At 35.7% G+C, this 26,466-nt stretch overlaps 1 protein-coding gene across 8 annotated transcripts in view; it reads left to right on the top strand.

Moving 5' to 3' along the window:
* The window catches only part of LOC106083935 (complexin), a 774,169-nt gene that overhangs the window by 726,696 nt on the left and 21,007 nt on the right, over positions 1–26,466 (top strand). For all 8 annotated transcript variants that reach the window (XM_059361846.1, XM_059361845.1, XM_059361844.1 and 5 more), the window contains one exon: positions 17,408–17,546. In XM_059361846.1, coding sequence (XP_059217829.1) covers positions 17,408–17,546 — 139 coding nt within the window. The remainder of the gene's footprint in view (positions 1–17,407; positions 17,547–26,466) is intronic.

Below are 26,466 nucleotides of genomic sequence, written 5' to 3'. Positions count from 1 at the left end.
TGTGAATAGTGAGCTCTACCGTGAGACGATATCTAAAATTTTTTGCCCAAAAACAAGAGCTTGACTTGCATGACACATGGTTTCAACAAGACGGTGCCATTCAACAAGACGGTGCACACGTAACAATGGACTTATTGAGAGGCAAGTTAGGTGAGGACTTTATTTCACGTTCGGGACCGGTCAATTGGCCGCCTATATCGTGCGATTTAACGCCTCTAGACTTTTTTTGTGTGGCCGTATTGAAGCTCATGTCTATACAGACAGGCCCGCTTCAATTTACGCATTTTAAGACAACATTAAATCATTTATTCGTGAGATACCGGCCGAAATGTTGGAAAGAGTATGCCAAAATTAGATTAAGCGGATGAACCATTTGAGGCGCAGCCACGGTCAAGGTTTGCATGAAATAAATTATATGGACCGTTCTAACGACCCAAGTAAAGATTTAATGCATTTTTTCTGAACTTTTTTTAAAAAAACTTTCCCACAGCTTTTAAAACATAGCCCCTTATAATAATAAATATTCTGAATTTGAAATGGAGTGTCTGAACATCACATAGAATTTCTGAGTTTCAAATAAAATATCTGAATTTGAAATTAATTTTCTGAATAAGAAATAGAGTTTCTGAATTTCAATTGATATTTTGTGAATTACACTTCAAAGTTGTGTAAGCTGAATTTATGTTGAAATATTTTTAATTTTAATTCAAATATTCTGAAATTCAACTGAAATATTCTGAATTTCAAAAAAACATATTCTGAATTAAAAATAAAATCTGAACTTTACATGGAATATCCGAATGTCGGATGGAGTATCTGAATTTTAATTGAAATACTCCGAATTTTATATGGACTTTCTGAATATGAAATGAAATTTTTAATTTTGAAATATAATATGTGAATTTCAAATAAAATTTCTGAATTAACAATGGAATTTCTGAATTGCTATTGGTACTTGGAATATCTGAATTACACTTGAAAGTGGAGTGGTTTGAATTTCAAATGGAATATCTGAATTTCAAATAGAATATATGAATTTTAAATGAAATTTCCGCATTATAAACGCAATTTCTCAATTTCAAATGGTATTTTCTGAATTATACTTGAAAGTGGAGTAGTCTGAATCGCAATTGAAGTACTCTGAATTTCAATTGGAATATTCCAAATTTTAAATGAAATATCTGAATATAAAGAATATTTCTGAACTACAAAATAAAATTTAAAATAAAATTTCTGAATTATAAATTTAATTTCTGAATTTCAATTGTTAGTTTTTGAATTACTCTTGAAAGTGGCATAGCCTGAATTTCGATTGAAATATTCTAAATTTCAATTGAAAGATTCGGAATTTTTTATTGACATTTTGTGAAATTCAAATAAAGTATCTGAATTTCAAATTAAATATTTTATATTTCAAAAGAATTTTCTGAATTTCCGATGAAATTTCTGAATTTCAAATGAAATTTCTGAATTTCAAATGAAATTTCTGAATTTCAAATGAAATTTCTGAATTTCAAATGAAATTTCTGATTTTCAAATGAAATTTCTGAATTTCAAATGAAATTTCTGAATTTGAAATGAAATTTCAAAATTTTAAATGAAATTTCTGAATTACAAACGGAATTCTAAATTTCAATTGGTATTTTCTTAATTACACTTCAAAGTGAGGGATACTGAAATTCAAATGGAACATCTGAATTTTAAATGAAAATATCACAGTCCTTTCTGGTAATCAGCTGATACCACATGTTAATTTTTCTGCGCTAAAAATGTTTTCCTTAAAATATTAAATTATGGTATTTCTAAGAAATAATAAACGTAGAGTTGCGTTTATTTCCAACGAACGCCTTTCAAATATCTAAGAAATGCTACAGTTCTCGATTCGGCCAATCGATATCAAGCGCTCGATATAGAAGATATGGAATCAGCAAGTAAAGAGATTGTGAAATTACTATAAAAAGAGATAAGTTTCCACCAATTTTTTTTGGCCAAACTATGATCTTTTCTAAAATAATCCTTAGTTGGGGTCGCAGTACTAGCTCCAAAAAAAAATCTATCGGAACAAAAGCAATTTCAAGACGACGAGATATATATGATTGAATTCGGCCGTCATCAAATTCCAAAAAAGAAAATTCGCACAATTAGATTTTTCTATGGAATCGTTGTGAAGTGGCCCAATTAAAAATAACAAAGGTCCCACACAATTTGCGAAATGTGCAATGTTTGGTCATGGCTCTAGGAATTGTCACCGAACAGCTGTCTGTCCTGCATGAGCCGGTAACCATGATCTCCCAGTTTGTACTTTAAATCAGACTCAACGCGATGGTCCTGTTGTATACAAATATTTTAACTGTTCCAAGAGAAACCTAAATAATGTGAACCATAATGCTGATGATCCAAAATGTCCATGTAGAAAAGATTACATGCAAATGCGTAATCGAGTTACGAACAAAATTTCCTGTGGTACACGATGTGTGTATGAATATTACATAGAACAAGATGATTTCCCTCAAGCTGGTTACAAAAACAAAGGTTTGTCTTCTCGATCAGCTGTTGATAATCCAACATGTTAATCTAGAACAAAGCGTGGTTCAAATTTAGTGGGTTAAGAACCCCATATGTTCAAACAGCTAGCCGTCAATCAGCTAGAAATTTTAGTACTCAACCATTTGGCAATTGCAACCTATACTCTAACGTTACAAGTCAAGGCAGTCAAGTAGACGATGTAGACGACTTAACGATGATGAATTTGTTATGATGATATTTACTTTGAAGCTATTGATCGCCTACAACAGTGCAGAATAGGTATGATAAATTCAGAGTTTTAGGAATGATGTTGCGTCATGCTTTATACTTTTACTTTTATTTTATTCAACTTTTATTTTATTCAACATAAATCAGATTCATGTTATACACTGGAATTGCCAAGGCATAACGACAAAATTCAGCAATTAAGTAGCTGAATTTTGCTTTTTACAACAAAATCATATGTTTTTCTCTTAAATGAAACATTTCTCAAACCTCATCATAAATTCAAGATGGAAGGCTACAAAATCGGTGAACTCATGGTGGCTTTGTGTTCATTGGAATTAGAAAAGCTGTCGAGCACAATTTTTTGGCTAAAGAAACATTTAATTAATGGGAACAATGTTATAATAACATCTGCTTATACCCCACATTAAAGATGACTTAATAAAGTTAAATAGCAAAAAGACTGATGTTTTAATTTTTGGCGACTTTAACACACAACATACAAGCTGGAATTGTGTAATGAATAACACCGCTGGGAACGTACTTTATAAATATCAAAATCAGTCCTATATACATGTTTATTATCCTCCAAATACTACACGATTCGCCCAGAATTCTATTCCAACAATATCTCATCTAGAGACTCACTCAAACGCCCTTTCTTCAGACCACGTTCCCATCACTTGTTGCATACGAGGGTTGTCTTTTATATTTCAGGTGTAATCTCCCAACTGACAGCTCTATCGTAAAGCTTGACATTTTTGAGGTTATACCTACTCAGAACGTTTCTACATACAAGCCATATTTGTGTTGTTTAGAGTAACTTGAACGATTTTTATACCCTCCACTATAAGATGGGGGTATACTAATTTCGTCATTCTGTTTGTAACTACTCGAAATATTCGTCTGAGACCCCATAAAGCATAAATATTCTTGATCGTCGTGACATTTTATGTCGATCTAGCCATGTCCGTCCTGTCCGTCTGTCTGTCGAAAACACGCTAACTTCCGAAGGAGTAAAGCTAGCCGCTTGAAATTTTGCACAAATACTTCTTATTAGTGTAGGTCGGTTGCTATTGTAAATGGGCCATATCGGTCCATGTTTTGATATAGCTGTCATATAAACCGATCTTGGGTCTTGACTTCTTGAGCCTCTAGAGGGCGCAATTCTTATCCGATTTGAATGAATTTTGGCACGACGTGTTTTGTTATGATATCCAACAACTGTGCCAAGTATGGTTCAAATCGGTTCATAACCTGATATAGCTGCCATATAAACCGATCTTGGGTCTTGACTCCTTGAGCCTCTAGAGTGCGCAATTCTTATCCGATTGGAATGAAATTTCGCACGACGTGTTTTGTCATGATATCCAACAACTGTGCCAAGTATGGTTCAAATCTGGGGATCTTGACTTCTTGAGCCTCTAGAGGTCGCGATTATTATCCGATTTGCCTGAAATTTTGTACGACGGATTCTCTCATGACCATCAACGTACGTGTTTATTATGGTCTGAATCGGTCTATAGCCCGATACAGCTCCCATATAAATCGATCTCTCTATTTTACTTCTTGAGGCCCCAAAGGGTGCAATTCTTATTCGAATTGGCTGACATTTTACACAGGTCTCCAACATATAATTTAATTGTGGTCCAAACCGGACCATGTCTTGATATCGTTCTAATAGCAGAGCAAATCTTTTCTTATATCCTGTTTTGCCTAAGAAGAGATGCCGGGAAAAAAAAACTCTACAAATGCAATCCATAATGGAAGGTATATAAGATTCGGCCCGGCCGAACTTAGCACGCTTTTACTTGTTAGCTTTATTTTCATTTTGATGCATGATTTGAACTGGTGGATTTAAAATTAAAATCAAAGAATGTGATTTTTTGCGATTTTTTTGGTCAAAAAAAGGTATTTTCATTAATTAGTCTTTATTAAAAAAGCATATTGTAGATACGTTTTAAGTGAAACTTGAACAAAATATGTCAACCTAAACTGGTGCTATATATGCCTCAAAATAGGCAAGTTTTTATCAAAACAATTAGAAAAACCCCGCGAGTTCTCACAATATAAAGTTAAGTCCCCCACAGGACTAATATATTTTACTTCATATGTCTCCTAAACTCATGCACAAAATTTTTTGAACCAAACCATATTTATAGCCTCCACTGAAAATTTACTAAAAAATACCGATTTGGAAACTATTTTTGCACGAAATGGGTATGGGTATGGTTGTGGATCTCTGTAAAAAGTTTCGTGCAGAATTTATTTTTGGTCTTTTAAATACACTTTTATCCGCAATATCCAAAAAGAACTATTAAGATATCTCTATTTGATTTTTATTTAGAATTTTTGAGCCCTATCAAGCAAAAACAATTTTTGAAATCTGGCCACTAATGACATTTGACGGGTCACAATGATTTGAAACGCTTGGACAACTTAGGGCCTTGAAATTTTGAAGATTATCTAGATATCACTTCAGCTCTAACCATTACAAAATTCAAATAGTTATCTGAATCTGTTCTCATATGGCATATTTTCTACTGTGTTGATGTCTCGATCGGTCTACACGTCCGTCGGGGGTTTTATAGTGGGGCCAGCCCTATGCGAATTAGCTTCAAAATTTCATATAATTTCATATACTCCCAAATACCGTTAATTTGAGTCCAATATTGTTACAATCGATCCACTTTTAATTTAGGGTAATTATTTTTGGGGCAAGGTTCCGACCCGCTTCCGATATTAATAATGTATGTAGCGATATTAAAAATGTATGTATGCGGAAAATTAAGGAAAATCGGTTCAGTCGTTTTCAAATCTCAAAAAAAAACGGACAAATAAACACACTATGACTTTTGTATATAGAGAGATGTTTCTTTCTATGTTATAGTTATAATGGGCCCAAAAAAATTGACCCGCGTTAAAGAGTAGATGTCGTGGTACTAAAATAGCTGAATTCGTTATAGCGCTCTGGTTTATATGCGGCGAGTACATGAACTAATCCGATATTAAATCTGTATGACTTTGGCAACATTGTGGCGATACTCTGAACTAGTGCAAAAATCAACTCTGAGGTAGTAACATTAAAATGAATTGCTGCAGAAAGTGTCCACATGCGATAATTCAGTTAAAAGTTATACAGCTTAAAAATCACAGAATGCGCAAAAAGTGTTTTTTGCATTTTTGGCCAACAAAGTATTTTCATTATTTATTCTTAATTGAAAAAATAGCTTAAATACCAATATATTTTTTTGTAACGAGGAAATAGTATGGATAATTTTCAAGTAAAATTTGAACAAGCTTTGTCAACCTAAACGGGTGCTTAAGTTACTTTAGGATAGGCCATTTATTTATTAAACAATTGGAAACCCCCTCGAGATCTCAAAATGCAAAGCCTAGATTCCCATTAGCTCAAATATTTATATACCCACCACCGACGGATGGGGGTATATTCATTTTGTCATTCCGTTTGCAACACATCGAAATATCCATTTCCGACCCCATAAAGTATATATATTCTTGATCAGCTTAAAAATCTAAGACGATCTAGCCATGTCCGCCCGTCTGTCTGTTGTAATCACGCTACAGTCTTCAAAAACAGAGATATTGAGCTTAAACTTTGCACGGATTCTTTTTTTTGTCCATAAGCAGGTTAATCGGACTATATCGGACTATATCTTGATATAGCCCCCATATAGACCGATCCGCCGATTTAGGGTCTTAGGTCAATAAAAGCCACATATATTATCCGATTTTGCTGAAGTTTGGGACAGTGAGTTGGGGCAGTGAGTTGTCTTAGGCTCTTCGATATCCTCCATCAATATGGCTCAGATCAGTTCAGATTTGGATATAGCTGCCATATAGACCGATCCTCCGATTTAGGGTCATAGGCGCATAAAAGCCACATTTATTATCCGATTTTGCTGAAATTTGGAACAGTACGTTGTCTTACGCCCTTCGATATCCTCCGTTAATATGGCTCAGATCGGTTCAGATTTGGATATGACTGCCATATAGACCGATCCTCCAATTTAGGGTCTTAGGCCTAAAAGCCACATTTATGATTCGATTTTGCTGAAATTTGGGACAGTGAATTGTGTTAGACCCTTCAACGTCCTTCGTCAATTTGGCTTAGATCGGTCCAGATTTGGATATAGCTGCCATATAGACCGATCTCTCGGTTTTAGGTTTTGGGGCCATAAAAAGCGCATTTATTGTCCGATGTTGCCGAAATTTGGGACAAAGAGTTAAGTTAAGCCCCTCCACATATTTCTGCAATTTGGTCTAGATCGATCAAGATTTGCATATAGCTGTCATATAGACCGATCTCTCGATTTAAAGCCTTGGCCCCATAAAAGGCGCATGTTTAATCCGATTGCACTGAAATTTGACACACTGACTTATGTTATGCTTTTCGACATCCGTGTCGTATATAGTTCAGATCGGTTCATTTTTATATATAACTTCTAAAAAGACCAATATTTTGTTATATACAATACAATTGAACAATAACTTTTACTTATTAGTATTTATCAGCTCCAAATCGGAATATATATTGATATAGCTGCTATGGGGCATAAGGTATGCAATTTTCACCGAATTTTGATGAAAGGTGGTTTACATATATAGCCGAGGTGGTGGGTATCGAAAGTTCGGCCCGGCCGAACTTAACGCCTTTTTACTTGTTTTACTTCATATGTCCCCTGAACCCATGCAAACAATTTTTTGCACCAAACCATATATGTAGACTCTACAGAAAATTTTCTAAAAAAATGCCGATTTGGAAACTATCTTAGCTCTGTAAAAACTTACAGGCAAAATTTAATTTTGGTCTTTTAAATACACTTACATCTGCAAATATCAAACAGAATTATTAAGATATCTTTATTTGTTTTTTTTTCTATTCAGCAAAAAATGAATTTTAGAAGTCGGACCACAAATGATGATTTGGCAGCCGGAACAATTTTTCTAATTCCGAGGTGACCAACTTAAGGGTCTTGCGGCGAAACGCTTACACTACGTAGGGCCTTGACCATTTCAAAATTAAAATAGTTATCTCTATCTGTTTTCATAGGGCATGTTTTCTACTAGTTTTTTTCGGTTCTATCCCGCTGTATGTTGCCTCGATCGGTCTATATGTTCGTTCAAGGTTTTTGTGGAGGGGCGAGTCCCATGCGAATTGGCTTGACCATATTTGTAACCTTCACAGAAAATTTACTAAAAAATACCGATTTGGAAACTATCTCTGACCAAAATTGGTATTATGGGTTTCTCCAAAAAAAACTTTCGAGCAGATTTTATTTTTGGTCTTTAAAATTCAAATAGGTATCTCTATCCGTTCTCATATGTCATATTTCCTACTAGTTTTTTTCGGTTCTATCCCACTGTTTGTTGCCTCGATCAGTGTATATGCTTGAAATTTTAATATGTTTTATTTTCTACTCCGAAATACCGTTAATTTGAGTCCAATATTGTTACAATCGATCCACTTTTAATTTTGGTGGTTATTTTCAGGGTAAGGGGAAGGCTCCGACCCGACCTCGATATCAAAAATTTATATAGCCTATTATTCCTTCCAGACCATTTTACACAATCTGTGGAAATTTCACGACCATTGGTTTGGTCGTTTTCGAGTTTCAAACAAACAGACGAGCAAACACACTATGAATTTTATATACAGAGCGATGCTGCTTTCTATGTTATAGTTACAATGAGCCCAAAAAAATGTACCCACGTAAAAAGTAGATGTCGTGGCACTAAAATAGCCGAATTCATTACAGCGCTCTGTTTTAATTGCGGCGAGTACACGAACTAATCCAATATTAAATCTGAGTGATTTTGGCGACATTGCGGCAATACTCTGAATTACCACCCTGAGGTGGTAACATTGAAACAACAGGGTTGATTTTGTAGGTTACTGTTTTACACGAAACCATTCTGGCAACACGATGAGCAAAAATAAACTTAAAAAACGACTTATTTTTTATAGAGAACAAGAGTATATATGAAAAATAAGTGTTATTTTAGTGATAAAAATTATGGAGAATCTAGAAAAAGTCATAAAATCGTAAAGCAAAAAGTGTCCCCAATGTATCGGTGTCCTCAAAACATCCATAATATAGACGGAAATTTTGGGGACAGTCCCCAAAGTATACAAATGTCCTCGAAACATACATTATACAGAAAAATTGTCCCGAAAGTATCCATTTTACATATATATATATATATATATATATATATATATATATATATATATATATATATATATATATATATATGAGATATACCTAAATCTGAACAGATTTCTAGGAAATTCACCAATAATATTGAAAGTCAAAAGAAAATCCTTCCTGCCAAATTCCGAGAGAATCGGTTAACAAATGACCATTTTATTGCTGTATTACTGCAAATCGGACGAACATATTTATGGGTGTTATATTTAAATCTGAATCGATTTCTATGAAATTCACCAGTAATATTGCGAGTCATAAGAAAATCCTTTGTACCAAATTTCAATAGAATCGGTCAACAAATGGCCATTTTATTGCTGTATTACTCCAAATCGGAAGAACATATATATGGGAGCTATATCCAAATCTGAACCGATTTCTTCTAATTTCAATAGGCTTCGTCTAAAGGCCGAAAAACATGCCCATACCAAATTTGAAGACGATCGGATGAAAATTGCGACCTGTGGTTTGTACACAAATCAACATGGACAGACGGACGCAAAGACAAAGCTAAATCGAATCAGAAAGTGATTCTGAGTCGATTGGTATACTTATCAATGGGTCTATCTCGCTTCCTTTTCGCTGTTTCAAACAAATGCACTAAGTAATACCCTGTACCACAGTAGTGGTGTAGGATATAAAAATGTGGAATGTTGGGAACCACAATTTTGAGACTGTCCGCAACTTTACCTACCTCGGCACCGCCTTAACCGCCACACTATGGACATACACCTTAGCAAGTAATCGGCTTGTTGTGCGCTCTAAAAACTAAAAAACTAAAAAGAAACCTCGAAAAGAAGTTTGAGTTAGGAATTCCGTGCTACTTACAAAGTCTTTAATTGTTTTCCATACCACTCTAAGTTGATTCATGTTTGGTATCGTGTCTCACCTAAGTACCGGTGTCTGTTAGCCGCAAAAGTCGAGCAATGACATTGGAAATGCTCTAACGTCTCATCTTCTTCCCCACATGCTATCACTTGCCGCACCGATTTTGCATATGTGAGCTCGTAGTCCTATGTGTCCCATCATGATACCAATAGCTATACTGACCTCCTTCTTACTTCCTTTCAGTAATAGCCTCGTCCTCTTACGATCCGGTTTTAAATTAAAGTGTTTTCAAAAATTTGTTCGTAAAGAGGACCGGACTCGCTTCATCCGGAATCCCTTCATCAGCGGAATTCTTCGACAAATTACTCAATCAATCATCAATTATATAAGCTTAGACAAAAATAATCTAAATGACAACACTATTGCTCATAACTTTGAAGAAAGCTGTCATGGATATCGTGCGTGACCTTATAATGCAAGATCGTCATGCGACATACCTCCTTTGGCATTTCTGCAACCAGCATACATTTGCTTTTGTTTGAACACCTTGCCGTAAGAAAGATTTGTTTTTATTGGACTCCGCAGAATTTGGCAATCGCTCAAAAAAAGAGTATTGTCGATTAGTGCTAAGATCGTCACAGGTGGCAAATCGTTTGTCTATGCTTATAAGCCCGAAACACAACCAGCAATCGACCGTGTGGGACTTTAAAGTCGAGCCAATCCCAACGTAAGGTGTTCGTGGAAGAAACACTTCAAAGCAAATGGTCGCCTGTTTCTTCGGCATAACTATTCATGTGGCGACTGTTCCGCTCGAGCAACGTAGAAGGTCAATTCTAAGTGGTCCATCACAAGAAATTCGAAAAACGAACAAGACAAGACGAATCATTGTTCACCATGATAATGGGAGCTCTCACACATCAGCGTCTTTTTGCCGCGCTATACAGCCCAGACATGGTACCCCATTAAGGTAAAAATGGGTGGTCAATGACTTTCGTTGCCAGAAAATGCTGTTGAAGCGTTCTATAGCCATGTTTTGGAGATGTCTCAATCGGAAAAGTGCTTCGACATTGGTTTAAGAGCATGCAAAAGTGCATTAATCATACTGGGAATACTTTAAAAACTATAAAACCGTTTTTGATGATAAAAATTTGATGATTAGGACATAATTTTGTAAAACAGCCCTCATGCTGCTTATCTAGACCCTTTCGTTTTATGAAAATCGCAAATCTATATAAATAGCATTTTATAATGCATAAATATTGGGTTGCCCAAAAAGTAATGGCGGATTTTTCATATAGTCGGCGTTGACAAATTTTTTCAACGGCTTGTAGCTCTGTAATTGCATTCTTTCTTCTGTCTGTTACCAGCTGTTATTTTTAGCTTGCTTTAGAAAAAAAGTGTAAAAAAGTATACTTGATTAAAGTTCATTCTAAGTTTTATTAAAAATGCATTTACTTTCTTTTAAAAAATCCGCAATTACTTTTTGGGCAACCCATACTTGTAAGTTAGGTAAAGTTATTGTGTTTTTCTTATATTGGACTACTGAGATACTTATTGTCCATTGTTATGCCAGACCAAAGCCTTAAGTTCCAATCGAGCCCACAAACCTAGCACTGCTTAATCGATCTCGCTACCAACTCAACTCTAGCTCTAGCTCTCTGCCTCTAAATAAACTTAACTTTCAGTTAAATAAAAGCGAAGACATTCAAATTAATTCAAAATGTATCTTAAATAACTAGCATATACTTTTTGCTCAAAAGGACATTTAATTCATGAAACTACTTATAGGCGATTTCTTGAGTCTAAGGACATGCCACTAATTTCCATTGATTTTGGCAAAATTAACTCAGCAACTCACGCAACGGGCGCTTAAGGAAAGTGTGTAAATATACACACGATTAGTAGGCCGTGGAGAGATGGCAAATACGAAGTGTATGCTGGTCGTTAACAGCAAATTATGTATTTGCTTAACTAAGGAACAATCGATGGTTAGCACAAGGCTATCTCGTAAGTTTGCCACAGTAATCGTATACTCTCTCACACAAACACTCACACAAACACTCACACACACACACACACACACACACACACACACTGAATATTGGCTTGGAAAACATTAATGAAGTTCATCAATAAAATACTGTCGGAGCCACCACACCAGCCCACAGTGCTTACACAAGGGATAAACCTGAACTAAATTAGACAGTACTAGGTACATGTCGAGTGGGAAGACCATGTAATACCCCTAAATGTTTATTGTGGGTGTGCGGGTATGAGCATGTGTATTGGTAGAGTCAACAATCGCTAGCTGTGTGTGTGTGTGTGTGAGTGCGGTTACTCCCAACATCGAAACTTTGCCATACAGTTGGCTTTCTAGGTGCTTTCCTTGAAAAGTCCCGTTTTCTTGTTGTCTGGATTGTGTGCGTTTTCGACGCTATTAATTTAAGTTTTATTGAGTTAATTAACAAAACGCTATACACTCACTGCTAATCACGAGGATTCTGTAATAAGTTGTATCGCCCGTAGGCAGGCAGTTGGGCTGGTCGTAGGCGGCATTGAAAGAGTAATTGCCTGATAATATTATATTTGCCGATGAAAGTGTATTTAATTGTAATTTAAGATTGAAAATAAAATGCCCATAGGTTTTTTGTGTTTCTTTACGCTGTATCACATAGTCATTGAAACAATTATTTGCTAACGCTTTTCATCTCAGCTGAAATTTTGTTCAAGTATTTCTGTTAAGGGGGGGTTTAGATTTTTTGATAAATCAAAAAGTTGTAACAAATTTAATGTAATTAAATTATTTAGGTTAACAACAGATCCCAAGCCGGTCGTAATACATCTTTTAGCAAATAAATTATTAATAAACTTTTTTACGGTTGTATTGAGGCCTACAGTTTGCAGTTCCTTAGTGGCGATTGCATAGGCTTAAAGTAATTGAAGGTAGCTTTAATGTGAAGATGCTACTATCCGATTTCGCAGAAATTTGGAATGGTGAGTTGCAGAAGGCTCCCCAATATCTCCCCAAAACAGAAATTATTTGAAAAGAAGGCAGTTACTTTAGTGTTATGTAGTTTTGTGTACGTAAAGTTGTTGTGTAAAGTTATTTAAAGTAACTGTTTCATTTGCTCTTTCATCATCCCTTACCAGTGCCATCCTCAGAGAAGGCTTTAATCTCCTTCTTATAATATGTTCAGACCAAAGCTGTGATGAGCAAACGATTTTTTCCCATTATAATGCTCTGAAAATGACTCGTTTTTCCTTTACAATTTACGAGGGCAAAACGACTCGTTTTCCACAAAAAAATTCATTCAAAGCATGTGATCACAAATAAATGCCCAAATTGTTCTAAATAAACTCAGCCCTGAATAATGTCGAATGATAAAAATCGAATTTTTCAAATAAAACAAGTAAAAGCGTGCCAAGTGTGGCCGGGCCGAATCTTATATACCCTCCACTATGGATCGCATTTGTCGAGTTCTTTTTCCGGCATCTCTTCTTAAGCAAAAAAGGATAAAAGAAAAGATTTGCTCTGCTATTGGAGCGATATCAAGATATAGTCCGGTTCGGACCTCAATTCAATTATATGTTGGAGACCTGTGAAAAATGTCAACCAATTCGAATAAGAATTGCGTCCTTTGGAGGCTCAATAAGTAAAATAGAGAGATCGATTTATATGGGAGCTGCATCAGGCTATAGACCGATTAAGACCATAATAAACGCGTATGTTGATGGTCATGGGAGGAACCGTCGTACCAAATTTCAGCTAAATCGGATAATAATTGCGACCTCTAGAGGCTCAAAAAGTCAAAATCCCAGATCGGTTTATATGGCAGCTATATCAGGTTATTGACCGATTTGAACCATACTTAACTCAATTGTTGAAAGCCATAACAAAACACGTCATACAGAATTTCAGCCAAATCGGATAGGAATTGCTCCGTACAGAGGCTCAAGAAGTCAAGTCCCCAGATCGATTTATATGGCAGCTATACCGGGTTATGAACCGATTTAAACCATACTTGGCACAGTTGTTGAAATCCATTACAAACCCCCTCACGCAGAATTTCAGCTTTATCGGATAATAATTCCTCTAGAGGCTCAAGAAGTCAAGACCCAAGATCGGTTTATATGGCAGCTATATCAGGTTATGGACCGATTTGAACCATACTTAGCACAGTTGTTGAAAGTCATAACAATACACGTCATGCTAAATTTCAGCCAAATCGGATGGGACTTGTTCCCTGTAGAGGCTCAAAAAGTCAAGTCCCCAGATCGATTTATATGGCAGCTATACCAGGTTATGAACCGATTTAAACCATACATTGCACAGTTGTTGAAAGCCATTAGAAACCCCCTCACGCAGAATTTCAGCTTTATCGGATAATAATTTCGCCCTCTAGTGACTCAAGAAGTCAAGACCCCAGATCAGTTTGTATGGCAGCTATATCAGATTGTGGACAGATTTTAAACATATTTAGCACAGTTGTTGAAAGTCATAACAATACACGTCATGCTAAATTTCAGCCAAATCGGATGGGACTTGTTCCCTGTAGAGGCTCAAAAAGTCAAGTCCCCAGATCGATTTATATGGCAGCTATACCAGGTTATGAACCGAATTAAACCATACTTGGCACAGTTGTTGAAAGCCATTAGAAACCCCCTCACGCAGAATTTCAGATCAATCGGATAATAATTGCGCCCTGTAGTGGCTCAAGAAGTCAAGACCCCAGATTGGTTAATATGGCAGCTATTTCAGATTGTGGATCGATTTTAACCATTCTTAGGACAGTTGTTGGAAGTCATAACAAAACGCCTCACGCAAAATTTCATCTAAATCGGATTACAATTGCGCCCAGTTAAGACCCTAGATCGGATCGGCAGCTATATCAGGTTATGGACCGATTTGAACCATTCTTAGCACAGTTTTTGGAAGTCATAACAAATCACGTCATGCAAAATTTCAGCCAAATCGAATAAGAATTGCGCCCTCTGGTGGCTTAAGAAATCAAGATCCAAGATCGGTTTATATGGCAGCTATACCAGGTTATGAACCGATTTAAGCCATTCTTGGCACAGTTGTTGGAAGTCATAACAAAACGCCTCACGCAAAATTTCATCTAAATCGGATTACAATTGCGCCCAGTTAAGACCCTAGATCGGATCGGCAGCTATATCAGGTTATGGACCGATTTGAACCATTCTTAGCACAGTTTTTGGAAGTCATAACAAATCACGTCATGCAAAATTTCAGCCAAATCGAATAAGAATTGCGCCCTCTGGTGGCTTAAGAAATCAAGATCCAAGATCGGTTTATATGGCAGCTATATCAAAACATAGGCCGATATGGCTCATTTAGAATCCCAACCGACTTACGCTTATAAAAAGTATTTGTACAAAATTTCAAGCGGCTACGGGACGGACATGGCTATATCGACTTAAGATGTCATGACGATCAAGAATATATATACTTTATGAGGTCTTAGACGAATATTTCGAGGAGTTACAAACAGAATGACGAAATTAGTATAGCCCCAACCTATGGGGGAGGGTATAAAAATAAATCTTAACAAAGTGCATCATTGCAATAATGTTGGATGTGAAAAAGTGCAATTTTCAAAACACCTCAACTGGGGTGACCGGTTTAAATGTTTTTCAAAACGAGTTAATGTAGACATATCATTACACTCCAAGACTGTTAGTTGATGATCAGTTTACTGTCTGTTATAATGTTCCCACCGACGTCCTCGCATTAATAACCATAACACCTAACGCATTTCATGATAGCCCGGATCTCCGCCGGTTCTCAGTCCCTGGGTCCTCAATATGCATGAACTTACAAATCGCAATACCTGAGTTCCGTCAATCCAAGACTGGTATCCAAGCTGCAGTTGTGCCTTGTACTCGATCATAAATATCGACTCAAGCATCCAATCCGAAACCTGTTCCATTCCATCCAGGTTTCCTAACTTCACCTCTATTATACCGCGATGGTATGACATGCTCCCATCATCTAACCATTCTCTTATAGTCTTAGGTCTTATAGACGCGGCATAGCCTCTATGTTTATGGGTCCGGCATTTAGAACAGTATCCAGTGCCCCAGTGAGCGTGGTTCTCATCGCCCCATCATCAATAAAATATGTTCTCTGAACCTGTTGTATTGTCCTTATGCTGCATTTTTTTTCATCGTAGTCTACCAAACTACTGATGCGTAAGAAGGTACGCACGCTCCTGTAGATCTAGTGGAATAACCTTGGATTCAGGCTCCATTTCGAGCTAACGGCCCGTCTTCATAGTGCACAAAATCTGAGAGTCTTCTCGGTACGCTCCCAAATGTGACACTTCCTATTCAGTTTCTTGTCCAAGATCACTCCTCAGCATTTGACCCTGTCATATTACGAAATCTTTTTGTTGAGAATTGCTGGTGTGCCAAATTGAACCACCATTGTCTCCTCATAAACAGTCAGATTTCAGTCTTATCTGGTTCAAAATTGAGACCCCTAGGTCTAGTCTAGTCGTATGCCATCTCTAAGACCCTTTCGGTCTTTTTGCATAGCTGGTTCGGATGCCAAACTCCAAACCCTTCACAGTCAGGATCCATTAAAGGTAAGATTGACGATAAAGTGCCATAAGATTGACGATAAAGTGCCTCTCCTCTGTCTTGCCCTGTGTCACTTTCTCACTTATCTTTATGCCATGGGACCCACAATTGAGATCCCTAGGTCCAGTCGTATGCTATCTCCAAGACCCTTTCGGTGTTTTTGCATAGCTGGTTCGGATTCCAAACTCCAAACTCTCCACAGTCAGGATCCATTATAGGTGAAATATGCAGATCACTCATAGGATTGACGATAAAATGCCAATCCTCTGTCTTGCCCTGTGTCACTTTCTCACTTATCTTTATGTCATGGGACCCTTTATTTGTTTGTTTGTTTGTTATATAAGATATGGCATTACTATTTCAACAAAACAAAAGGTCTTATAATCCACCTGTTCCTTAGCATATAGTTTATCCAGTTAGTTCAAACCCAATGCACCTGCTACTGATCTAAGAATAAGATCTGTGTGTTGGTCTTACATTTTTAAAAACCTGCTCGATGTCAAGCGAGTACCTTTTAGTATCGAAGGAATTTTCTGTTATATCGACATAGGTATGCGGCTTGTATCTGAGCAATTCGGTGGATGTCCTACTCTTAATCATGGAATCCACAATGCGTTCATTCCAGTCCTGCAGTGCTCTTGTGGCTTTCGCTTAATTAAAGAGCCTTCTATAAACCTTCCACAGACTAATAAGTTTTGCGGATTAACATGGCGGTTGGTGTATTGCCCTATGGCTACCGGACATGCAGACTTAAGCAAGTTGTTCAGAGCATTCGTGTATCCCTTTTTTAGGTCTAAAAGAGAGTGGTTATCCTAATTCGTCTTCATTTTGTTCAGCTGGGGGACTACCTCTGAATAACTTTCACCAAGGCAGAGGCTACTGTTGACCTTTAATAGAATATACTTTTAGGGATAGTAATGTGTTATAATAATTCTATAGAGTATCTGTTTTCTTTTCTCTCCATTCTTAACAATCATTTGTTTTCTATTTTCCAGTATAACATCAAGAAGAAAGAAGAGGTAGTAGAACAACAAATGATGCCACAAGAGGAGCCTAATCCCCTGATGCGGAAAAAGAAAACGCCGGAAGAATTGGCTGCCGAGGCAGAGCAAGAAGAACTTGATGATTTCACGAGTAAGTTCAATTTTCAATTACCATTATTTTCGGCTATTCTATCTTTTCAGAAAAATAAAAAACACCAGTTTTCCTAATCAACTTAAAACAACACACCTTTACGCCTATTATCTATTCTAAATGAACTAACTACTATCTCTCTTCCAAACAAAAATTAAAAAAAAAGAAAAAAAAACTACGAATAATACACACCAAAAATAATTTTCCATTTTCTACAACGTACAACTAACTTCAATGTTAAGCCTACCTCTAAACTGTTACACACTATCTATCGATTTCTTCTCAAAACAACCTTCTTGCTCAACTTCATTTACTATGTAAAAACACGATATTATCTTATCTTAAATAACTACAACAACATCAGCAACTGAGAATGTTTGAGATTGAAAACAAAATTATATTGTAGTCGACTTTTCTATAAATAGAGTATTTCTTTTTAAGTGTACGTGTGTATGTGTTACCAACAAGCCAACACAACAAAATCTCCTATAACACCACACCCCACCGATAAAAATCATACTTTTACCAACAGCAAAATTTTCGATTATATATATATATTTTTTTTCTTCGTCACACAAACGATTTAAATGCTTAACAAAAACGCAACACCAGCAATACTTTCTATATACATACAATAGAAATATGAATATATATAAATGTGTATGTTTGTACTTATCTTCACTTCCGTAACTTTCTTCAAACTATCTTTGCTATACTTCAAAAATCTGTCTTCTCTAACTCAACTATAACAACGACAAATACAAAAGAAATTAGAAATAAAAATAAAAAAAGGCAAACTGTAACGTTACAATTGTGAACATGGTGGTAAATAATTAGTCATACATGCTTTAAAATATTACAAATATAATATTAACATGTATGAATTACTGTGATGCACACAGACACCAAATGAAAGGTTTCGAAAAGAATAAAAAATGCCAAAAATAATGTTCAAAATGAGGATCAATTGATTAGATATAAAACAACAAACTTCAAAGTGTAATGTGATTATAAGTACCTTAACGAAAATTGGAGGCCACCGAATAGCAGAGTTTATCATGTCCGCCTACGACACTGAAAACCTAGTTTCAAATCCTGACGAGAACATCTGAACATATTTCTGTGGCGGTGGTTTTCCCCTCCAAATGATGGCGGCATTTGTGAAGTACTTTGGCATGCCCCAAAGAGGTCTCACACTGCGGCACGCCGTTCGGACTTGGCTTTAAAAATAAGGTCTCGTCTCATATCATTGAGCCTGAACATGCTATATGAGTGCAATGCTCCCGTTTCTTGTTATGTGAACTGTAAACACTCCAAGTATAGATGGTCCGATATAAACTAGAAGAGATCCACCGACTTTCTGCTGTGGAATTTACCAGAAGCCTCACTCATCTTGTCCGCCATGGCTGAAAAACACGCTTAAAGACTAAAGGTTGCAAGTGCAAGATTTCTGCAGAAAAGCTGTAAGAACTTCGCGAAAGAGAAAACAGGGAATAACTGCTGTACGCCTGTCCTGAACTGGCAAGATGAAGTTCTAATTTAGGTTCTTAAATCTTTGAACACTTGTCTGAATGTGTTCACTTCGGAGATGCGAAATACCGTCTACTTTCTATCGTTGAACAAGCCAAATCGATTGTAGACGGCATCTCCCTTCTCCGGTTCTTCAATGGCCAGAAATGGCTAAGTGAGCCTGATTTCGAATTTCCACTAAAACCTTACTAGATGAGGTAAGGTACTAGATTAGGTAAGGTAATAGATTAGATAAGATACTAGATTAGGTACGATACTAGATTAGGTAAGGTACTAGATTAGGTAACTGGACAATGGCATAAGAAATGCTGCATATGCTGTGTACAGCCTCAGCTTTTTTGCATAAATGCCATTCCCTTTCTCCTTTTTCGATCTAACCATGTCCCTCCTTTCGTCTATTGAAATCATGGTAGCGATCGAACGCATAAAGCTAGCTGCTTGAAATTTTGTACAGATACATCTTATTTGTGTAGGTCATTGGATATTGCAAATGGACCATATCGGTCCAGATTTGGATATAGCTCCCATATAACCGATCTCTCGATCAGGCATATTTAGCTCCTAGAAGCCGTAATTCTTCTCCGATTGGGCTTAAGTTTTGCATATAGTGTTCTGTTACGACGCCCATTAGCTGTATTAAGTACGGTTGAATTCGGTCTATAACCTTATATAGCTAAGATATAACCCGATCTCCTGATTTGACATATTGAGACCCTGGAATCCACATTTCTTGTCCGGTTTGACTAAAATTTTGCATGTTGTGTTTTGTTACAACTTCTTATAACTGTGCCAAGTATGGTTGAAATCGGTCTATAACCTGATATAGCTCCCATATAAACCGATCTCTCGATTTGACATTTTGAGCCCTTGCATAATTTTGGTTCGATTTGGCTAAAATCTTGCATGAAGTTTTCTTTTACAACTTCTAATAACTGTGCCAAGTACAGTTGAAATCGGTCTATAACCTGATATAGCTCCCATAGAAACCGATCTCTCGATTTCACGTCTGGATCCCCAGAAAGCCTAAATTTTTGTCCGATTTTGCTTAAATTTTCAACGTTCTGCTTTGTTACAATTTCCAACAACTGTGCCGATTTGGACTGTACCAAATCGGTCTTTAATCTGATGTAGCTCGCATATAAACCGATTTGCGAGCTACATCAGCTCGGTTCGGTCGAAGGTTTAATTTTCCCTTGGTTTGGCAGAAATTTGATACTTATGCCTCTCAACTAATTTTATTTAGTGTAAATTTTAAGCAAAACCCATGATGGTGGTTTTCAATGATTCGACCTGGCCGAACTTAGCACGTTTTTACTTGTTTTCTATAGCTTCGATCCAGCCATGTAGCATAAACTACCAGATGACAATACCAGAGTTCCGTCAGCCGAAGTCTATGTCGCTGGTAACTGAGACTTCCACTCGAACTCGAGTGTAGTTTAAAGTATCCGATGCGAAACCTATTCTTATTCAGTCAGATTTCCTACCAGTGCCTATCTTCTTTACACCTTGCATCGCCTTAAGTCTTATAGCCGAAGTGGCTGCTTCATATTTAACTTAATGCGTATGTCTATGGATCAGACATCTGGAATTGTCTTCAATGCCTTAGATAACACATTTTCCTATCTTGTTGAAATGTCCCTACATTGCCCTTTCTCGGAATTGACATTTTCCATGCTATAAAGGCGTAAGTTAGTATTGATCTAATTAAAGTCTTATAGTGCCAGTGGTCTAAATTCGGAGTAAAGCCCTATCTCAATCCTACGGCCCGCCTACATAGTCCCAACATCTGTGAGTCTTCTCTATATGGATTTGGATGTGGTGTTTTCTGTTCCGTTTCCTTTTCAAATTCAATTCCAAATTTGCGATCCAAAACTCAGGTTTCTGATCCGAAAGCTGTTCCAATCAAATCAGGTGTCCTGCTAGTTCCTATTTTCTATCCACTCTCCCATTTCACAGCCACAATGGTTGCCTCATACTTATTCTGTTATATCTTTGGGTCGTATATCTAGGGTTATTTTGAGTGCCCGTGTATCTGTGGCTTTCACTGCCCAACCTATATCGAGAAACACGTTTTTCGAACCTGTTTCAATATCCTTAAGTTGCACTTCTTCTCCAACGCTGTCCTTCATGCTACCTGACATGATAATATTGACTGACTCTACCACGCTATTGTAGAGTCAGTACACTATCTTCAGACTTAGGCCCCATCACATGCCTACAAAGTGACCAACATCTGTTATCCTTTTCAGTACGCTCCCAGATGAGACAATTGCTGTTCAATTTCCTAATCAAGATCACCTCGAATTTATTCACTTTTGACTTCCTAGTATATAGGTAGATGTAAGTCTTTTATGGATTAACCATGCGATCCCTAGGTTTTGCCCAGTCATATGCTATTCTCAATACACCTTCGGGCTTTCGGACTCAGATTTTTGCTTCTTAGAAGCACTTTAAAGTAGATCTGGCAAATTATCGATAATCGCAACATTTGATATTTCTAATAATAAATATCTATAGTATCGATAATTTCCCATCACCTATATTTCAAACTAAAATAAAAAGTGCTATTCTCAATACACCTTCGGGCTTTCGGACTCGGATTTTTGCGTCTTAGACGCACTTAAAAGTAGAGCTGATAAACTATCAATAATTGCAACATTCGATATTTTCGATATTTCTAATAATAAATATCGATAGTATCGATATAGAGGGCGCAATGTCATAAAATTTAACTTTTTCGATAGTATTGATTGAAAAAATATCACTAGTGTGGTACAGGGTATTATAAATTAGTGCATTTGTTTGATACACCCAGAAGGAAGAGGAATAGGCCCATTGATAAGTATACCGATCAACACAGAATAACATTCTGATTCGATTTAGCTATGCACTTCTGTCCATGTTAATTTGTGAACAAACTACAGGTCGCAGTTTTCTTCCGATCGTCTTCAAATTTGGTATGGGCATGTTTTTCGGCCTAGAGACGAAGCCTATTGAAATCGGTTCAGATTTGGATATAGCTCCCATATATATATATCGCCCGATTTTAACTTCTAGAGTTACAGCTAGCGCATTTATTGACCAATCTTGACAAATTTTTGCACAAAGCTTTTCCCGACGTCTACCACATTATCTGAGGAGTTTGCTTGAAATCGGTTTAGAATTAGATATAGCTTCTATATATGTATTCGTCAGATTTTGGGTAATTTGCAAAACTGTTGTGATTTGTCAACCGTAATTATTACAGTTTGAAGATATTTGCTCGCCGAGGTCCATTGGATACAGCTCCCATATTGTACTTATTGGCTAGGTGTAGTGTATAATACAGTCGGCTCCGCCCGATTTTTGCCCTTCCTTACTGGTTCACTTATTCTTAAGTCATGAGGCACACAGTTTATGCATTTGTTCCTTAGCAAGTGGAATCTGCCTCCACCTAGTACTGGTATCAAGAGTGGATCTGATCTCATCTGATAATCACCAAAAAATGTACAAAACCTGGAAGGCTATAAAATTGTGTAAACCTCATAACTTCTTGATATTTGATTTGATATTTGTGGCATTTAGAGTTATCTTTCCGAAACTTACGTTACGGTCTATGTGTGAAAAGCAGACTAAGTTTTTTTTTATACCATGTTCACTTAATCGCGAATTACAAAACAAAAGGCAACAACATATCAACGGCGCCGCTGCATGATTTCCATTCAACTTCGATCGTCGTCAACGGCATACTATTAATGATGTAACCTAGGCATTGTAATTTTCACAGATGTTTGTTAATGATTTTCCATTCAAACATGGTTACTCACTTTCTTCTTCAAACATTGGAATTTTACAATGTTTAAAAATCACATTAATGGTTGCATGAATACAAATAAATAATTTTTGAATTAACATTAAACAAACATAAAAACATTAAAACAAAAAAATCCCACACAACAAAAACGAAACAGAAGCAACACATTCTACTGTAATTCCTTGTATTTTTTTGATAATTGTATGGGCTAGCGTTAAATCTTCGTATGTTAAACCGCTAGTACATGCATTTGCGAGTATGTGTTGTATTTATAATTTATGATAGAATCTTGACATTACTCGTATGTTGTGTAAAGCTAAAAATTTAGTTACGAATTGCCCATTGTGGGATAATCGTTTCAAAACCCCCTAATGAGAAATATTCGTGGTAAAGGATTTGTTTGGTCCGCAAATGGAATTTTCAAAAGTTGAGATACAGATTTTCTTTGATTGGAAAAGAAAATTACTCATCATATTGGAAATTTATTTTGTGGTATACAGGAAAAAAGAATACTTATAATTTTTCAAAAAAAGTAAATATTTTACTAAACAAAAATAAATATTTAAATTTGTTTATCAAAAATCTTTGATTTATTGTGATATGGGTTTAACAATTGTCATTTAAAAATGTTTTCTATTTTTTTAGTTTTTTATAAATTTTTATTTAATTTTGTTAAAATTTTTTTTTTGTTCGAAATATTACACCCTGTGTACCACTTGGCCAAACATTTCGTTTACTTCTCCAGTTCTGTACATTAGAGGGTTGCTAATTTTGTATTTGTAGTGATAACAAAATGAAATACAAATCATCTCTTAACTATCCTTTCAAAATACTATCGCTACTATCTCCTATCCTATCTACTCAAGTTAAGAAAAGAATATCTCAAAAAAAAAAAAAAAAACAAAATTACAACTAAAAGTAAAACTGTGTGTAACATTTTTTTCTAAAGTCTAAGCTATTATCTCAAATTCTTATATAAAATATTTTTTTTCGATTATATTATCTTTGCCTGAGTTCAATGCACATTCGCTTAATGTTTCTTGTACTATGCACGTTAGTATTTTCTTTGTTGTAATTTTAAGTTGCTGTCTGAATTTTTAATTTAAAAATTAAACAAAAAGAAAACATTTCATTAAGGTATGATATACGCCTAAACTGCTTTAAATTGTTGATATGACCTCAATTGATACGAAATAAGATTATTTTTCATTGATGATATACATCTCGAAGTAACTTTTTCAAAAACTCTTCTCCAATGACTTAAAATAATAGTTAAACAAAATTTATTGCATATAGCCTGCTTTAAATGCCTCTTCTTAACAAGACTATTTTACTTAAAAAACTTTTATTATAGTTATAAACTTCGATCTAAAAACAAGTGAAAAATGAAAAACATATAAAAAACAAAAAAGAGTAATGAAATAATTCCATATTTATTCGAATTAAATTTTAAAATCTTTTTCATTATTATAACCACTTATTTGCAACAAACTTAGTTATTAGTGAGCTTAGATAGCAATAATGCCCTTTATACATCTTGTTATTTTCTGTATTATGTCAGGAATAGTAGGTTTAAGTTAATACATTAATTATTGTGCAATGGAGTCTTGAAGAGAAATAAATCAGTATACTAACTTAGCTCTAAGTATGTTTGCAGGATTAAAGAAAACATTTAAGGAACACCTCATTCAACGTGTCACTCAAGGTTAACAAAGCTCAATGTAGAAAAACTGATTATAAAGAAAAGAAGGAATGGCCTTAACATTGCAATTATTGATGGAATACTACTTCATTCATATGGCTTATCCCGTTGGCTTTGTAGGCTCCCTAGGCCCTGACTGCAATGGAGACTTAAGTTTCATTAAAGTCATGATAGTCTCTGGTAGTGTAGTGTATAGCACTTCTCCACATTTTCCACGGCATCTTACAAGTAACAGTCTAACGCGCTCTAACGTAGTACAAACTACAACCGCTAAATGATTCTCAATCCAATTTCTCAATTTTTTTTTTCTAATTTTACTTTTTATGGACATTGGGAGCGATTGAGCTAAAAGTTGGACCGTTGAGTTATCAATCTATAGATTCCATTTTATTCGAATTTTATTTCTAAAAAGTTTTTAAATTGAAAATAAGCAGTTCTTTCGAAGAAATATTGCATACAAACTATCGATTACAATTGTCTTCCATTGAAAAAAAAAAAACCTTTAAACATCGACCTTTCATTTTTAGTCCCATGTGTATACTATACACCAGCACCTTGTTACAAGGAAATATAACTTAGTGAGTTTGTATGTAATAGATGGACCCTTCGCAATTCGATTTAGAAATATCAGTTTGTCTGTCCATCCGCCTAGGAGCAAAAGCGCCACCTGTTTAGAGGAGTTTTGGGGTTGGGGGTCCCGCTGGACCCAAATTTTAAGATCGTATTCGCGTTCTGGTCTCCTATAGCTTTCATTTGATACCCTAATTGTGCCCATTGGACCACTTCCGGATATGGGTGACGTTTTTGGGATAAGGGTGAGGGTCAAACTCCACCCGATATCTAAAAATTATATAGCCTACGTCAGTTCTAATTCCAGGGCTACATCATACATCAAAAGAGAATCCCGTATATATTCACAAAGTCCCATTAGCAGTAAACCTATTTTTGTGTGTCTCGTCAGTTCCCATTTAGACTTTTGCTAGACTATTTCAGCCACTGCCTGGTTGACCAACACATTTTCTCTGTCTTTCTTTAGCTTACATTAAAAATTGTAATTTCGCTGATTTCAGTTTACAGTCTCATTCACGTTTTGACCGCAACGTTTAGGACACATTTTAGCAATTTGAACTTTGCAGGCACTCAATACTGTAATCACGGATTGTTTTTGAAAAATCTTTGTCGTCACTTCTACCAGATACCTAAAGTTGGAAAAATAATTGCTTCCATATTCCACTCTCTGTTTTAGTAACCAAATATTTTCTCCATCTCAGCAGATCGCAGGAACCTTACCTAGGACGTATACATTTTCATTATTTGTCTTAAGTTACTCATGCAAGAAGATTTTGTAAACTTAAGGCTCTATACATTTTTCTCATAATATACAAATTTGTTTACACATATATTTACATCAATAAAAAAAGAGTATACTCGCAAGAAACTTTTTATTTTTCACAAAAAAAATCCGGAAAATCTTGTGAATTTATTTTTTAAGAGTCCAGCGCCTAAAAATATACTACACAATATGGAAATATTAGTACTAATTTATTCATAGACTTTCTTTGGAAATTTGAATTTGATTTGGTCCTTATGTTTGGTTTACAGCCCCTCTAACCAAACATGCAAATGTGAAAATTTGGTTACGAAAGTTTATAACTTGAGCAAACTTTATTTCATTAAATTCATAGTCCTGGGTATAATAATCAGTTTTATGTGTTCAGTCACGCAAACATGGAATGATAACTAGAAGCTGTAATGATGTCAATCATAAAAATTTGCTATTTGAAGTAACATTTAAATAGAAAAGATAAACACACTTATTAACCCATTAGTGCATAGTGTCCATTTTATTGGACGTTATTATTTTTTTACGCTACATGTTCATTAATATGAATATT

This window comes from Stomoxys calcitrans, chromosome 2 (assembly GCF_963082655.1).
Source record: "Stomoxys calcitrans chromosome 2, idStoCalc2.1, whole genome shotgun sequence".
NCBI lineage: Eukaryota > Metazoa > Arthropoda > Insecta > Diptera > Muscidae > Stomoxys > Stomoxys calcitrans.
Note: the sequence above shows the minus strand (reverse complement) of the source record. Positions and strands in the feature narration are given on the sequence as shown.